Source organism: Triturus cristatus, chromosome 2_2 (genome assembly GCF_964204655.1).
Source record: "Triturus cristatus chromosome 2_2, aTriCri1.1, whole genome shotgun sequence".
Taxonomy (NCBI): domain Eukaryota; kingdom Metazoa; phylum Chordata; class Amphibia; order Caudata; family Salamandridae; genus Triturus; species Triturus cristatus.
This window is the reverse complement of record NC_140582.1, coordinates 1,153,632,012-1,153,649,848: the sequence shown is the minus strand read 5'-3', so window position 1 is coordinate 1,153,649,848 and position 17,837 is coordinate 1,153,632,012. Positions and strand designations below refer to the sequence as shown.

At 46.7% G+C, this 17,837-nt stretch overlaps 1 protein-coding gene across 3 annotated transcripts in view; it reads right to left on the bottom strand.

Moving 5' to 3' along the window:
* ATRN (attractin) overlaps window positions 1-17,450 on the bottom strand; it is a 900,609-nt gene extending 883,159 nt beyond the window's left edge. For 2 of the 3 annotated variants that reach the window (XM_085642691.1, XM_085642693.1), the window contains exon 1: window positions 16,870-17,299. In XM_085642691.1, the coding sequence (XP_085498817.1) occupies window positions 16,870-17,135 (266 nt within the window). In that variant the 5' untranslated portion in view covers window positions 17,136-17,299. Of the gene's footprint in view, window positions 1-16,869 lie in introns of all 3 variants that reach the window. The other variant, XM_085642692.1, reaches the window with a different exon arrangement.
* Between the last annotated feature and the right edge of the window lie 387 nt (window positions 17,451-17,837).

Below are 17,837 nucleotides of genomic sequence, written 5' to 3'. Positions count from 1 at the left end.
TTTGAAAAAAAGGAAGGATCCTCTCACGCCACATATCGCCTCTGATAAACAATGTGAAGAATTGGCCTCCTACTTCGTTCAAAATGTTGCTGACATTTATAAATCCTTCCCTAATCATTCCACAAAGCAAGAACACCTCCCGATCGCTACGCACTATTCTCCCCTGGAATGTATTCCTCCCATTTCGCAAGAGGAGTTCCTGACCCTCAGCTCTAAAGTTAAATCAGGGTCCCCTCTGGACCCCATGAGACCCTCTCAATACCGAGACTGTCTCCCGGTCCTCCTTCAACCTTTTCTCTCTACTATCAACTCCTCCTTTAGCAGGGCTTCGGTCCCTTTGGCCTGGAAACAGGCCAAGGTACTCCCCCTGTTAAAAAAACTGCACCTTGACTCTTCTAAACCTGAGAATTTTCGGCCAATCTCTTTTACCATGGGCGGCAAAAGTTACTGAGGCCCATGTCAATAAAGTTCTTGCCGAGCATATAACCAAAAACAAGATTTTAGATCAATCCCAAAACGGTTTTCGCGCGGGCTTTAGCACCGAAACCGCTCTTCTAGCTGTAAGCGAAAATTTACGTTCTATCCTTGACAACGGCCAAACAGCAGCACTCATATTATTGGACTTGAGCGCGGCATTTGATACGGTTTCGCATCAGATTCTCCTACGCCGGTTGGAAGAAGCCGGGATAAAAGACGCTGCTCTTGAATGGTTCCGTTCCTTTTTGACCGATCGATCCTTTCAAGTCTCGGCCCCTCCTTTTTCCTCCGCTATTAAATCTATCACGCAGGGGGTCCCCCAGGGTTCAGCACTCAGCCCGGCTCTGTTCAATCTTTATGTTCAGCCCCTGGCCGCTGTCGCACGTCACCACGGACTCTCAATGGTTTCGTATGCTGACGACACCCAGCTCACGGTAGCTCTCTCTGACGATGTTGCTCAAGACGCCGCCCAATTCCAACAGGGCCTTGAAGCTATCGCGGGCTGGTTGACGGAGAACTGTCTCCAGCTCAATGCTGGTAAATCAGAGGTCCTTTTAGTAGGCAAAAACAAGGAGCTCTGGAACTCCCATTGGTGGCCTCCATCTCTGGGACCTCCCCCCCCCCTCCCCCTAAATCGGTGGTGAAGAACCTCGGCTTGTTGTTTGATTCGACCTTAAACTTCCAGGATCACACTAAAAAGATAGCTGGCACCTGTTTTGGGCTGCTGCGTACTCTAAGGCCTGCTCCCCGCTTCTTTGATTCAGCCACTCGCCAACTTATAGTCCAAGCTACCATTCTTTCAAGACTGGACTATGCCAACTCTTTGCTGCTGGGGGCCAATAAAGCTGAGCTCAACCATCTCCAGCGCACTCAAAATTCCGCAGCGCGTGCCATTCTGGGCCTGTCTAGATCATGCTCTGGAAGAGGAGCCATTCGTCGCCTCCACTGGCTCCCAATCTCCAAAAGAATTTAATATAAATCCCTCTGTCTTACCTTCAAAATCCTCAAACTCTCCGCTCCCGACATCTTGTCTGATCTTATCAATCCCTATACCCCTAGGCGCACCCTGCGCTCATCCGAATTGATGCTGGCTGCTGTCCCCAGAGTCAAGAGATCCAGAGCTGGAGGCAAATCTTTTCGTCTCTTGGTACCTAAGCTCTGGAACTCCCTGCCTTTGTCAATCCGTACTATGGACTGTTTGACCACATTCCGTAAAGCTATCAAGACCTACCTTTTCCCTGTGGCTTGATATCCCCCTTCCATCCCTCTGGATTTTTGTGGTTAGCGCCGGGACGCCCCTTCGTTGGGGCAGCTGTGCGCTTTATAAAAAGGCGTAACATAACATAACATCGCTGCAGCCATGGGGCCCGAGGGTTCCACAGATACGAAAAGGAGTAGTGCAGGCCACATAAGCCTATTTAGAAGAAAATGAGAACTTGGTGGAGTAATCGCAGATCTTGTGGGAGGCGTACAAGACATTCATAAAAGGGGAGAGACTCTCCCTCGTGGTGGCAAACACAAGAGAGATAAGAGGGCAGCTATGGACGCGCTGGAGGGCAACATATTAACCTGGAGAACCAATTGACCAGAGACTACACGGACATCACACACATTGCAGCTTAGAAGACAGGAATATAGAGAACTAACCCTAGAGGGAGACGGAGCCAAGTTGTCAGCAAAAAGCAACAGAATTTATGAGCATGGTCATAAAGCTGGGAAGTTATTGGTCTTGATCGAGAGGCGTGAACAGGTAGATAGTTCGTGCGTGCACTCAGCTCAGAATCAGGCAGATACATGGGTGATCCCCAGGATATAGCCGAGGCATTCGCACAGTATTATACCACCATATACACCGGAGTTCCAACCGCCACAGCTGAAGCCTCAAGAGACAGCCTAATGGACCCCCCACTCCCAGTGCTTACCCCTAAAGACTAGTCCGGTATGGAAAGGGAAATAAAGGTTGAGAAAATAGCTTCAGCCATCCGTAGCATTCAATCTGGAAAAGCTATGGAACCAAATGGCCTACCAATAGAATTAAAGGCAGTAGGTCCCCAAGTGGCGCCACATCTGCTTTCGAATGTTCTCCGAGAACCAACGCCTGACTTAAATAGTAGTTATCCACAACCCCGGTGAGCCGGCAGGCCTTTGTGCCTCGTACTGCCTAGCTCACTCCTTCGTGCCGAAATTAAAATACTGGCCAAGCGTCTCGCCTCCAGACTTGTCCAACGCATCTTACTTGATACACCTGGACCAATCCGGTTTTATGCCGGGGAGAAATACAGCACTCAATCTGTACCACATACATGGGGTAATGGGCAGGAAAGATACCATCCGAGAAGATGCTGTGGTGACATCCCTGGACGCGCATGGTGATCGACACGGTTGAGTGGCCATACTTAGTCGCAGTCCTGGAGAAAATGGGATTCGGGCCCAAGTGCCTGGCATAGATTCGGCTACTATACATGGGCCCAAGGCACAGGTAGTGGTGAACGAGCGGGTCCCAGTTGCATTTAGGCTTCGGAGTGGGACTTGTCAGGGTTGTCCCCTGTCACCACTCCCATTTGCGTTGGTTCATGAACCACTGGCAGTTTGGTCAGGGGAGACCTGCTGATAAGGTCTCCATTGGACAGACGGTTGGAGGATGGTATATTATATGCCAATTACATCCTGTTGTATGTTGCCTACCCACGCCATTCGATAGCCAGAATTAGAACCATTCTCGCAAACTTGGACAAACAATCCAGCTACTCCATCAAATTGGTCTAAATCCACAAATTATGTACTATATGGCTGAACCCCGGTGCTACCGGTAGAATGTGAAGCGACGTTAGTAGTCGGGGCATCCACCATCTCGGGATATTTGTGACAGCAGACCCAGAGCTGTTCTATATTTATTTTATTTATTTGCATGTTTGTACCGCGCTGGAATCGACTCCCTGAGGAGTATCTCCGCGCCCTTTAGCACCATCAATAAACAAAAGAACAGACACTAGCCGTGTACCATTATAACATTGAAGTGGTATCCTAATTCTGAAAAAGGAAGGTTTTTAATTGTTTCCTGAAAGGAAAATGTTCTCTGTACAGTCTGGTAGCTATGGGGAGGCTGTTCCACAACATAGGACCTGCCAAAGATAAAGCTCTGGACCCCTGTCTTGCTTTCCTAGCTCTGGGGACCCATAGCAAGGCCTGTTCACTAGATCTGAGAGAGCGTGTGGGGACATACGGAGTAAATTTGTTGGCCAGGTAGGCCGGCCTCTCCCAGTCAGGCATTTCTGTATATCCAAAACATACATGCCCCACTGAAACACAGCTATGTCCACAATTGGAGGAAATTGCCATTATCGTTACTGGGACATCGCTAGTCAAAATGATGGGGTTGCCTCGTTTTTTATATGCCCCACAAAACACCGCGTACGAAATTCCTCAAGTATTCTTCTGAGCTATTCAGAGCGAGGTGCGGGAAACCCTGTGAATACCCATGCAGAAGTTGATATGGGGGTGGTACAATGGGGGCAAAGCATAGTCGCATATCCAAGATGTTACTGGGCAGCCCAGCAAGTAGTAATAAATCAATGGGTGCACCGACCACAAGATGAACCGGCCTACAGGATGGATAGGTTTCTGATGGGCACTCGAGCCTTATATACCAAACCAAGAGGGAATGTACGTAAAGGACCCACTGCACACACAATTACCCTATGGCACAAGGTAAATAAAAGGTACGGCATTCTAACTCAAAGCACACTGCTCTGGGACAGGGAGCAGTTAGGCAGGCTTCACACTTGCAGGGGATTCAACAAGTGGGACCTTATAGGTACCTTGACAGTGGGAGACTTGTGGATAAGGGGAGGGGGGGGGGGGAATGGGGAGGGGTCCTTTCACTGATCTACAGAATAAGTTCACACTAGCCCCAACTGAAACCTTCAGGTACCTACAAGTAAGACACGCTTTAATGAGAGCCATTCCACCAGGGAGTAATCTGCCTGAAGCCTCACTATTAGAGGACAGGCTTCTTACAGACTTTATGGAATGCAAGACACTCTACTTGACTTATCAAAAGCAAATACATAACTCATCTGACCCCCTGCAGAAACTTCGTGGGCACTGGCACAGGGACTTAAGTGAACTGGATGACAAGGATTGGCAAAAAGCTCTCAGGTCCCCTGGGGAAGTAGCCATCTCTGCAAAATTCTGGCTTATTCAACCAGGAATCTTACACAGAGCCTACCTCCCTAGAGCTACCTAGGTCAAGATGGGTAGAGAAACCTCAACATTTTGCTAACTATCATGTGGACAGGAAGGTACATTTTATCATCAAAACATTTTTGTCCGATTGGACGTTGTCATTTACAAATAAAAAGCTATTTTGAAAAAATGATAGCGACATTGAAAACACATAGTGGTATATTACAGGTAGGTTGTAAACCACCTAAAATGTAAACAATACATCTCGCAGCACATGCACTGTGTAGGCAAGACCTAAAAAGGAATGAGGAGAGGCTGACATGTCCTGGCATTGAGCGATCCCACAACCCCTAGACCAAAGACATTTCTTCTGCCCATGTGAGGTGCAGAAAGCCCACTAGACACCAAGGAAAGGATTAAGAAATAAAAAATAAAAGAGGAAGGACTGGAAGAGGGGGGCTGAAACGTTCTAGCATTTGGCTGCGCTCCTCAAACCATGACCAAGATAACCTTTCGGCCCTCATGGAGGCCATTGCCTGAATGCCATTCCCTTTGAGTGTGAGGAAATATGGATTCCTTAGGGCATAGTTGGGACATACTGGACAGAAGAGCAGAGTAAACCTCTATTCTTGCTCCCAAGGAAGAACGTCATCCTGTCTTGTAGTTGTTGTTTAAACTGTGCTCCAGAGAAAATTTCTCTTTTCTGTCTTATTTTTTTGAAGTGTAAAAAAATCGATTTTTTTTAAAGAATGGTATAGAGCAAGCTTTGTTTAGCCCATCATGCCCATTCTCGAATAGTAAATGGGATTATGTTTATGTTAAAATTTAAAATCTGATTCTCTTGTTTTTTGATTAAGCTATGCCTCATCCATTTCTCACCCCTGCTCTGCTTTCAGCCTGGCTCTATCCTTGACACCGCATCTGTATAAACATGAGTAAAGAATCTAGATTGGGGCATTGTAGTCTGTGTATACATGCAGAGTCAGTGCAAAAGAACAGCTGGCGTATGCACAGGGTTTTTCAGACAGTGGTAAAGCCTCAAGTAAAGTTTGTTCAGATAGCATATCTTGTTGTGCAGCTTCAGGACGCGACAGTTACACAAGGGACCATGGCTGTTGATTCTTACCGATGGTTTCATTTGTGTCTTCTTCCCAAAGTTCTATTTACTTCTGGGCGTCCCCGTTTGTGATCTTTGCTATAAAAATCCATGTAACCATCGTTCGGTGTGCTCTCTCCTTGAGTATCTCTATAGTGCTTGTCGGACGGAGCCCCATTCATGAATGCTAATTAAACGACCTATGGTTTGTACTTCGCTCCAGTGTCTATTCCTCCTTACTTGTTAAGAACCCGTGGACTAAAGGGTGACCCTGTACCAGTGGGTTGTTAATAATCCACTTCCACATTTACATGGAATCAGGCCATGTAACATGAATTGTTACACAAAAGCCTTGCCGCTTAAGCAGAATCAAGATTGTATGCAGCAGGTAAACAAATGGCTCAACTCCTAGAGGTTATGGGACATTCCTCTGTGGCAGTCAGTGCCTTGGGATATCATGGTATTGCGACAAAAGATCTGGATACACGTTTACTTCCCTACAGTAACACTACAGCCAATTCCTTTGCAAGTGATGCTGATCTAGGTGAAAGACCGGGATTTGAATATACTACGGTGGCGGTGTGGAGATGCTCAATTAACACAGCGCTCCCCTGCTGCTGCAGCCGTTGGTATATGACAACAAATATGTTTTGGACTCCTGCATTGCAATAGACCAACTGATGGAACAGCATTTTATGCTACCACAGCGGAATTGGCCTTCAAACTGAAGATCATGTCAAAGAACTACATTTCCTATGTTATATGCAGACACCCTTAACAGTGGGCTATTCGTTCAGCACAAAAGACAAGGTGTACAGCAGTAAACAAGGGTGTGCTCCAAGAAGTAACACAATTATTCACTACAGAATTCATGGAGTCACCTGGTCAGCATTGGATGTCATAACAGCGGTCACCCAAAGTTTAATAAAGAAATATTTTAAGTAAAGGCTTCAAAATCGACAAAGGTTACTTTTGAGTTCGAGGGATCAAGAGGGTTCATTTCTTTTTTTTAAAGTAGTGCAACACAGGAACTGGTTTAAGGGGCTAACACTACTAGATGTAGCGGTCTCCCTGGAAGAAAGACTGTAATTTCATAGGGAAGTGGAGAACATATGGACAAAGATATAGATAGGTAAATGGCATCACTGATATTTATGTGGGCAGGCTGCACCCCTAAAAATGTACACCTCAAAACATGCCCACTGATTGGTATTCGCAGCGCCCCCGATTCGCCCAATTTCATGAATCAATGTGTCCCAGAGACTAAATCAGCATTTCAAAATTAAGTTAAATAAGGATGGACCGACTCAAAAAGTGAGTTTTGGACTAGAATTTTGGGAAACGATTAAGGTAATAACAAAATTCAAAAGGAGTACAACACAGAAATGTTAAAGTGCGGATGCAGCAAATCTCATTTAAATGATTAAAAGAAGGAAAAGAAGGGGGGAAAGAAGAAGAATGCCCCCGGGGTCAGCGCTCTCCCCTAAGGGTGCGGGAGGGTCTTGCTTGCGGGACTTGTGTGTCAACAAGACTGAGAAGTCTGAGATAATGAGGGCATGTCAATTCCCTGAATTCAGCCGTGAGTAGTGTCAAGAGGCACCACAGCTCAGGAAACTCAGACCCTCTGCCCGCAAGAGTGAGGGAGAGCTTTTCCATGCCCAGTACCTGCCAAAGCCTCTGCAGCCATCTGGAATGTGTTGGTGGATGAGGGGGAACGCCAGTGCGCGAGAACATTCTGCGTTGCTGCCCCCAGTGTGATCGCTATCACCCTATCACATATCCTCTCAAATTTAGACGGGCCGGTTGATAGTGATCACACGGGGGGCAGCAACGCAGAATGTTCTCGCGCACTGGCGTTCCCCTCATCCACCAACACATTCCTGATGGCTGCAGAGGATTTGGCGGGTACTGGGCATGGAAAAGCTCTCCCTCACTCTTGCGGGAAGAGGGTCTGAGTTTCCTGAGCTGTGGTGCCTCTTGACACTATTCACGGCTGAATTCAGGGAATTGACATGCCCTCATTATCTCAGACTTCTCAGTCTTGTTGACACACAAGTCCCGCAAGCAAGACCCTCCCGCACCCTTAGGCGAGAGCGCTGACCCCGGGGGCATTCTTTTTCTTTCCCCCCTTCTTTTCCTTCTTCTCTTTTCTTTCTACTTGTTTGTGGACGGGGGGTGGGGGTTCTGGGATTGGTTTATGTCCTTTATCCCCACCCTTAGTTTCTTTTGTTGACCCGCTCCAAGCATCTTACTTTTGTAATGTCCTTACTTGCGACACTTAATGTCCTTATTGCACTGTTTACAGGGAGCTGGGGGTCGCTTTGTTGTTTCTTTAAAACTAATAAAAGATTTAAACCATAAATGCTTAAATCAAAGAAGGCTTGCAGTAATATAATGCAGAATAGGCATAATCATTAATTGGCACTGCTACTTCCCAAATGTGTAGGATAATTTGTAAGAATGTGGACAGCATCCCTAGTAGAACCCAAAATATCACTGACTAACCCTCAAATTTGAGGATTCATAACAAATTTCTGCACAGCAAATAATGGAAACCGCAAAACGTCAGTGTGGGATGAGCTTTTAAATAAATGTTCGACAAATGAGAACATAGATTTTACAAACTTAGTTCAGCCTTACCACCAAAGTACTGACCCACTACATGACTATTGATTCAGCCCTTCTAAGCGAATGTCATCTGGAGGTGTCAGAACAAACTAGTTACATAGGAGTAAACAGTGTGGTTCCATATCAATTCTGGAGCAGTGTATGCCAAGTCCACTAAGAGGTTCTGAACTAGTCCTGCATCTGCTTTGATCATTCATAACTCTGTTCAGCACATACAGATATCCCTAATGAGAGATTGGGTTACTTGCCTTCGCAATCCATAAAAAGAGCTTTCCTATGCCTAGGAAGGAAAGACAAATACAAATGTCTTATCAGCCTCAACAGAATCCTTCAGAAACAAAAGACTAATTTATGGTGGGTGACAAAGCTTTGGATGACATAGTAAACCACTTAGAGATAATAGTGCAGTAACAACATTCTGATCTTAAGCAAGGAGTATCCAGGCATTACAATGATGCCGATCATGGTAACAAGAGGACAAACAAGGGAGACACCACTATGAATCGACATCAGAACAAACTTTAAAGAAGTCTAGTCCAAATGTAACAAAGTACATCCGCTGGGACTGGTATGTGGGCAGCGACTTCCCTCATGTGATGGAGGAACTAGAAGACTTCCAAAGAGTCTCTGGTCTACGACTTAACTGCGTAAAATCCTGCTTGGTTCCCTTGCGAAGACTCGCACAACCGTAGCAGGAGACATTGCCTCACTTGACTCTGGAATGGCACCCTGTTAAGTTCAGATACTTGGGGATAAATATCTAACACTCTGACAACAACCTTATACAAGGGAAGCTGGGGGTGGCGGATGCTGGCATACATAGCTCACCGGCATTCAGGTGCTCCCTACCACCATCACCTATGGGCAGGATGGTATTAGCTATAATGGTGGCACTGCTCAGATTGCTGTACCTTTGCTCTGCCCTTCCCGTTTACCTACACAAGCGCTTGATGAGCCACCTTTCTGTTGCTTATTGGTATATTTGGGTATTGAACTTGTGCAAATGAGGTGCAACCACTGCCCAGGCAGTGGTAACAAGTGTAAATATGACAATATAATGAAGTATTAGAATCATAGAATCTGCCACATTATGCTGCATAGTTTGCTTTTTTGCCGCATAATTTACTCAAACCTGCCACCTGATTTGGCCCTTTCCTGCTGCATGATTCCAGTGGCGCTGGCTATATTATGACGCAGCTCAATTGCAGTGGTCAATATGTTGGCTCTCCAACGTTCCCAACCCTTGAGCGGACGATCATACAGTGATTATGGGGGATGGGGGGGGGGGGGGTGCTATAGCAGACTTGCTGATGGAATCCTCCCGGATCGCCATACGCCCAGGCCATTGGGTAAAAGCTGCTAAGCAATGTTACTCAAGTGTGTCCAGTTTAAGCGTCACCGGCTGCCATATTCACCTTGCCTCCAACTGTGGGCACTTTCAGTCCTCTGAGAATAGCACCACCCCTTGGGGGGTGTCACCTCAATGCACAGCGTTATGCTTGTTGATTTACATGAAATCAGTCTGAGGCAGGTTAGTCTGTTTTCATATACTGAATTTATTCACTCTGAATAAAGTTTGTAATCCACATTGATTCGATAAGTAGTGAACTTGGAAAAGAAAAATAGAACTGAAAATTCCAAGTTATGTTACAATTTGGTAGTCCTAAAGCATTTCAGGCTGTAGGGAGCCCTTCATCAGGGGAATGTTAACCTCCTAAACAAGCATTGGCATAGCCAATAGGTCTCGCCTTTGGACCTTACAAGTGTTTAGCCATGCAACAGTTGCGTAACTAAATACTTATAAGGTCCCAAAAGCGAGACCTATTGGCTATGCAAAGCGGCCTTGCGGCCGTGAAAGTGAAAGTGATCGCGATCACGAAAGTGAAAGTAATCACGGTAAAACGCGGCGCGCGCGCCCGCGCACATGCACTGTAGCTCTAGGCTGGCCTGGTAGCACTTTTGGGAGCCCTCTCAATAAGTCTCGCCAGACCAGCGCATGCGCTGGGTCATGCGAGACCTAAAAATGAAGCAGTTCTAGAATGGCCTGTCCTATGGACTGTTCCCAATGGACTCGGATGATGTTTGGCCCAGTTGGCCATGTATTTTGGTGTTTTTGGTTTTTTTTCTTATTCTATTCTTTCTTTTCCCTTCTCCTGCTGTGCTGCTGTTGGTGGGTTTGGGACTGGCTTGCGGCGCTTGAGTCTTTAGGGTACCCTGGAGGGTATCAAGCAAACATGGGGGTTTTGGGGCCGCAATTGAGTCTATCGCCGTGCTGTGGAGCGACTACGGGGAAGCTTCTGAGCCCGCACCGCTGGCCTAGACGTTGCTATGGGCAAGCTGACCGTTTAGTATGGATCTGACTAATCCTGTGAAATTCCTCTCTGAACGTAAAGGGGCTCAACTCTCCCAATAAAAGACGTCAAGTTTGGCGGTATCTACTTCAGCAAGATCCTGACATCATATTCCCTCAAGAGACCCACCTCCTTTCTTCTGACACTCGCCTCATGACCCACCCTAAGTATTGTCGGCAATTCTGGGCTTGTGCTCCTATAAAACGGGTGGTGTGGCCATTCTCCTTAAAGCCGGATGGGGAGTCCAAAGTGCTAGGGCTACGAAAGACAAGAATGGGAGGTTTTTAAAAATCCAAATAGCCTGGGGTGGGTGATCCCTGACCCTTGTGAACATATATGCTCCTAATCAGAACCAGTGTACATACTTACGCTGCCACCTTCATGATCTCCTTCTCCGTCATCACACCGATCATTCTTGGGGGGGGGGGGGGGGAGGCACGGCACCAGCCCTCCACCAGGCCGGAGCAATGATGGCCACTCTAAAAATCGTTATCACAGACCTAGGATAATCAAAGCATGGTGGTACTTGCATCCAGACTCTAAAGACTACTCCTTTTTTTCCTCACGTGCATCTTTAATACTTCCGTATCGACTACTACTTTCTTTCTTTACCATTACTACATAGGCTAGCCACCGCTGAGATATCTTATCTCTCTGTCAGACCATGCGCACTTATCAATATCTCTACAATCCCCTAGGCCCCATACGGAGGCCATCCCCAGGTGGAGGCTCCCGCCCCAGGTTCTACGAGACCCTGTTGATATAGCGGCCATCCGTAAGGAGATTGAGGCATTTTTTTTTTTTTTTTTTTATTTATTTTTTTTTTTTTTTTCGGTGAATGACCTCACGGACACCTCTGAAGCTACTAGGTGGGATACCTTTAATGCTAAAATCCGTGGGGTTATCGCTACTATATCAATCGCGAGAATCCAGGAATTGAGTCTCAGAGTATACACTGGCCGTGGATATTAAAACATTAGAACGACAGGACCACCTACACCCAAGGGGTCAACTACGTTTACATCGCACTAACAAGGCGGAGAGACTTCTGCTTGCCCTTAAACAGAAATTTTACGTGGGTGGGGACATGTCTCACACTGTGGCTTGGGGCTAAGAACACGAGGGCACATATAGCCAAGCTCAAACGCACGGATGGTACATGGGCTATCTCAGAGCTCGATAAGTTTACAGTTCTCTCTGATTTTTATGGGGCACTTAACGCAGTTGCCCCCTGCCCCCCCTTCCCCGAGGCAATCGTGGAATTTTGGGACTTTTGCCTTTGGGATACTATCATTGCCCATCACAAGGGTCTGATGGAGGAACCCATCTCGCAAGAGGAAATAGCGAAAGCTCTGAAGCAGCTCCCAGTGGGGAAAACTCCGGGACCCGATGGCCTACCAGTGGCCTTCTATTGGGCCTTCTATCTGCAACTGCGAGAACATTTACTACACCTTTTTTTACAGTTTTACAGAGGTTTGAAGTCTTACTCAGACCATGGCAGAAGCAGAGATTGTTCTTTTCCCCAAACCTGGAAAAGACCACTCTTTCCCTCACCCGTACCGCCTTTTAGCTCTCTCAAATACGGATGCTAAAATCTACACTAAGATCTTGGTGAACTGGCTAGAACTTCAACTTCCGGGTCGGATTGATCCTGATCAGGTCAGGTTTATCCACCACCAACAGCAGGGAGCAGACAACATTCGCAGAATCGTCCATATAGTGGAAAAGGCACAGATCAGAGGTATGCCGGCTTGTCTGGTGTCCCTAGACGCTGAGAAAGCATTCAATCGGGTGGACTGGCGCTTTCTTCGAGAGGTACTGCAGAGGGTGGGCTTGGGCCCTGTGATGATCTCTAGGTTGATGACCTCTCGTCCACATCCGTTTTAATGGACGTCTCACTGCTTCCATCCCGATTCACCGCGGTACCAGACAGGGATGCCCTCTATCCCCTCTACTATTTGCCCTTGTGGTGGAACCCCTTGCCATCGACTTAATCCCGAGATCCGGGGAATCCCTTTTGGGGAATATGATCACAAGGTTTCCCTCTTCGCTGATTATCTCTTGCTTTCTCTCTCCTCCCAGTCTTCCTCTCTTCCAGCTTTAGCCACGCTTATGCCACCTTTCGAGAAAGCTTTGGGATTCCGGATTATTCTTACTAAATCTCATGCCCCCAATCTTACCCTATCGGCCTCGGAGGTTCAGGACCTGGAAGGTTTACTCCTTCAGTGGTCGTACAAGTTGATCAGATACCTGGGGTTAGATTTGACCACCTCGCTTCCCTTCTGGACATCGGCTAACCGGCCTAGATATAGTGGGGGCTGTACAGGAGGAATTGTGTAGATGGAAAAGTCTCCCTCTTGCATGGCTGGGACGTATTAATGCTATAAAATGTCACTTCTTCCAAAGATTCTATATTTATTTCAATCCCTTCCCACCCGATACCTCAGGCTGACATCCTTTCACTCCAACGTGACTTTACCTCTTTCATATGGGGGCGGTCGAACCCGCGTTTTTCTAACAAGATTCTGATGTTGCCTCGGGACCAAGGTGGTCTTGCGTGCCCCAATCTCTTGGAATACTATTGGGCTTGTCACCTTCGGTATATATCAGAATGGGTGGTCTGCGAGAGTGAGAAACATTGGTTCTATATGGACCGGGCCGTTTCCTGTAGGCCCTTGTGGGATTTGGCTTGGCGCTCTCGTGGAGCTCGGCCCCGTAGTGCATACATTGCTACCTCTATTAAAACTGTTCTGGAGATCTGGGATAAATTGGCGGTCTCTCGCGGTCTGACTACTTTCCCTTCCCCAAACATCCCTATTGTGCAGAATACCATTTACCCCCCGCACTGCAACCTTGGGCGTTTGGCACGTGGTCTGATGGTGAATGTCATGTCATTCAAGACAACAAATTCCTCTCTTTCGATCAATGCAAACGGTTCTTCCATCTTAAGGATGGTGCTCGGATGTGATACTATCAGTTACGGCATTGGTTGCTCGCTCAGGCCTATGCAGTGTTATAGGATACAGTGGTGCACAGTAGACAGGCATAGAGTTGAGTAGCGTAGACTGGAGTGGTGCAAGGTATATTGGAGTGGCACAGGGTAGATTGAATTGGTGTAGAGTAGAGTGGCGCAGATTGGAGTGGCACAGAGTGGTGCAGAGTAGCGTGGCATAGAGTCCAGTGGCGAAGTGTGCAGTGTTGCAGAGTAGAGTGCCGCAGAGTGCACTGTATAGTAGAGTGGCTTAGAGTGCAGAGGCATAGAGTCCAGGGGTGTTAAGCAATTGAGTGGTTTAGAGTGCAGTGTAGATTGGTGCAAAGCGCACTGGTTTTGAGTTAAGGTTTGTAAAGCGTAGTGGTCAATCGCGTAGAGTGCACATTGCAGTGGCATAGAGTGCAGTGGTGTACAGCAGAATGTGCAGAGTATAGGGTGTAGAGTGCAGCAGCACAGTTTAGATTGTTTCAGAATAGAGTGAAGTGGCATGGAGTGGAGCAGGGTAGATTATAGTGGTGTAAAGTGGAAAGATATAGAGTAAAGTTGCATAGAGTACAGTGTTGTGGAGCTCATAAGAGTGGAGTGGTGCAGAGTAGACTAGAGGGATGTAGAGCACAGTGGTGTGGAGTGGCATCGGGTAGAGTTGAGCAGCGTAAAGTGCCCCCAAGATGTCTTTAGCAAACCAGACAGCTGTTCTGTCTGGCAGGCTTCGACCTAAAAAGCAACTACAACCAAAACAAAGGCGATTAAGGGCTGTGCTAGGAAAAGACGTATTTTCATAAACTAGAATATGTATGTGTGTCTGGGTGGACACAGAATAATTCACGTAGTAACTCTGTATTCCACAAAAACGGAGTTAGTAAATGGCATAACAAACAATTGTATATCTGATCGGCGGCTAACAGTGTCCTCACACTTCCTCCCTGCCAGGTGAGACATATTGCCTATAATAGTTAACAATACTTTTATAAACAAAATACAAGGTGCTCCATTGGAGGTGAAAAGAGCTACTGTGCTCGTGCAATGTGAAATCAGTACAAAAAAAAAAAAACACAATTAGATGCAAATCAGATATCGAAGCATGGCTACAGGAGTGACATCATTTTGAAGTTGGTAGGAATGCATATCTCATCACTATGGGCAATCTAGTTACCCAATGTCAATCACAAACATGGGTCAATGAATCGAGTGTCAACTGCACACTGCTCCATGCTCTTAGCTGACATTGGGAGTACAATATTATTCCGAGTGATTAATATTTGTTTAACGTGTTACTCGTACATTTTTACATTGCCTAAGAATGGTTACAAATCACCGTACGTTTGATGGTACACCCATATTTTGCCCTGATGAAGACCCGGCCAGATGAAATTATAAAATACGTACTTACAGGTTAAAACATCAACATTCTACATTATTGTGCCTGGTCTATATGACCTCAATTAGGCAAAAATTGATATATGCATTATTGCAGACTTCAAAAATGTTTGTACTCCTGTAGCCAGGCCAAGCACACAAAAGGTTGGGATTAAAAAAACATAACCGTGCCCGTAGTACTTTCAGCTTCATCTAGCGTGAGATGTGTGGGGCTCGTAATGGATTTTTTTAGGAAAACTGGCCCACCATGGTCAGCACCTAGAATTTGCCCAAAATACATTTATCTCAGTAAAATCAAAAAGTATGGCGCACATCAGAAAAATACACACTACTGTTTTACTACATTGCATTACAAAAGTGCACACAAGTTTGGATTCTGAATCCAACGTAATCGCTAGCAAAAAAATCCTCTAAATTTTCAGTTTCCGTCTTTGTCTCAGATTAGATCAGTGGCATGACTCCCTTCAGGAACTACCTCTTCTTTGGAAAAGCTACTTACATTACATGACACTTGACACCACCGGCACGAATACTAATAATGAATATTCACATTAAAATTAAACAAAAGACAAGCACACATCCATCTGATTTAGCATGATGTTCTACTCAATGTATACACACGTCAAACATCAGATTGGCTCACTCCCGTTAGGGACTGGCAAAAAAGATTTAGAAAGCTTCAACATCAACTGCGGTAGGGATCATGCTTAAACACGCCTTTAATTTAAGATGGCAACGAGCAGAAGAGAAATAGATAAGATTGACATAAGCAACCCTCTTAACAAGCCAGTATCTAATTAACATCACTCCATTCTACACAACTATTCACAGCTAGACACAAGATGCTGTCTGCTGAACTTGTGCACAGACAGGACTTCACACCAAGGCATTCGATTCTGGAGGAGCTTCAGACCAAAGGTTATCATATCCGCCGATTTCTCTAATCCCATGCTGTTAACATGTGTAGAGACCGATTACCGAATGCCTTCCTTGAGTTATCTCTAGGGCTACTAATGGAATGACATCGGTTTTGTTGCAAATTATGCTCACTACTGGATAACTGTTAGCCATTCTTACATGCTTCCAATATAACAACACTTTGAAGTGGCCTTGTGTGGAACTTCATGCAACACCAAAACAGAGTATGGGAGAAAAGAGCCGTGTTATAAGCAGGAAGGAATGCCTCGCCATTGTGAAAGATAACTTACAAACTGCAAAACGTCTCAGATGATAAATGTACCCACATCTATGTAATCTTGTAGTTCCTTATAGTTCAAACCCCAATGAAGCAACTAATTCCACAACACTGCCGGGTTAAATAAAGTAAGTACTTCTGATGAGATTCATCACATAACCCGTGCAGCAGGCAAAACTGTGATCTGGGATAGAAATAATTCAGTTTGGACTGTACAAAAGTGCATCAATTATATAACGAAACAAAATGACCTCGCTTGACACATATCCATCACTGGAAGGTGGCATATACTTATTTGCCCCTTCTCTTACATACTAATCTCTACCCTTAACGCTCTGCCACAGCTCTCTTGGCACAAGAGCTCGTCCCACCATACCCCATAAGCACGGGGCCGTTGTCCTTCGTGACAGATGCCCTGCACTAAGCTGCTTCCTCGTTGTACCGCTCCTCTGATAAAGGCAGGCACTCACCGGTAAGGTCTCGTTCTTATCCCTTTGCCATAGTTACTTGGTGCCCTTAAGGCCCATGAATTGTAACCCAACAACCTCTGACAGTGCCTGGTACTCACCTGAACCGGCCCCCGCAGTGCTGGCACTGATCCCCGACCCAGCCGGCCTGGCACAAGCACTGCCCGCTCGCCGGGTTACAGGCCCCATTCACGCAGGGCTTGTCGCACTCCTTGGGTAACAAGGCGCCGAGCACAGCAGCACTGGATCCGGCTCCCCCTGCTGCTGCGGCTCGGGCACCAGGCCCTACCGCTAACAAGAGGCAGAGCAAGAACGAGCAGGGCCACCCAGGGGTCTCCGTGGTGCTGAGCCGCCGGAGGCGCTCCATGCTGCGCCGCTCTGCTACAGCCGCCAAAGGGGATACCGTCTCGTCACATGGGGGCCTCGAACGGGAGGGTTGGCACAGAGGTGGCAGGTGCGAGCACGAGATGCAGCTCCAATATGCCGGGCACCTAAGACTCCATCAGAAGCTTCAAAGTCCAGATTATGAAACCGGCACCGCCGCCAGGCCAAGCCTGATGACGTCACTGTACGTCGGCCACACGTTGACGTCACTCCACGACGGGCTCTCACTGACGTCGCCACTTACGGGCGGAGAGGATGAAAAAGACAACAAATGGGACCCGGAGGCCTCTCAGACGGGGGGCGTGCCTTACTGGTTACACAGGGGGCGTAGATGTAGAAGTTCTGCAGCTGGGAAACGGCAAAAGGACGGAACGATATGTAGGAGGAGCTTAACGTGCCTGGAAAGGGGCGGGCCAAGGATTCATTTATCATAGGGGGCGGGTTCAAGAAGTAGTCAGAGATTGTGGTGGGCGGGGCTAAAAGTATTTCTAGTTGTGGCTTTACTTTTCCTATGAAGAGAGGTAGTGAATGTGTGGGAAATAAAACCGGGTGGAGCCTTCTACTTTAAGATCAGCAGGAAGGGAGTGAGGCCATGCCGATGCATTTAAACGCAGAGGCGAAGCTGAGAGAATGAAAAAATGATTTCAAGGGCAAACATTACATAATAAGGGAAACGAGCTGGAGC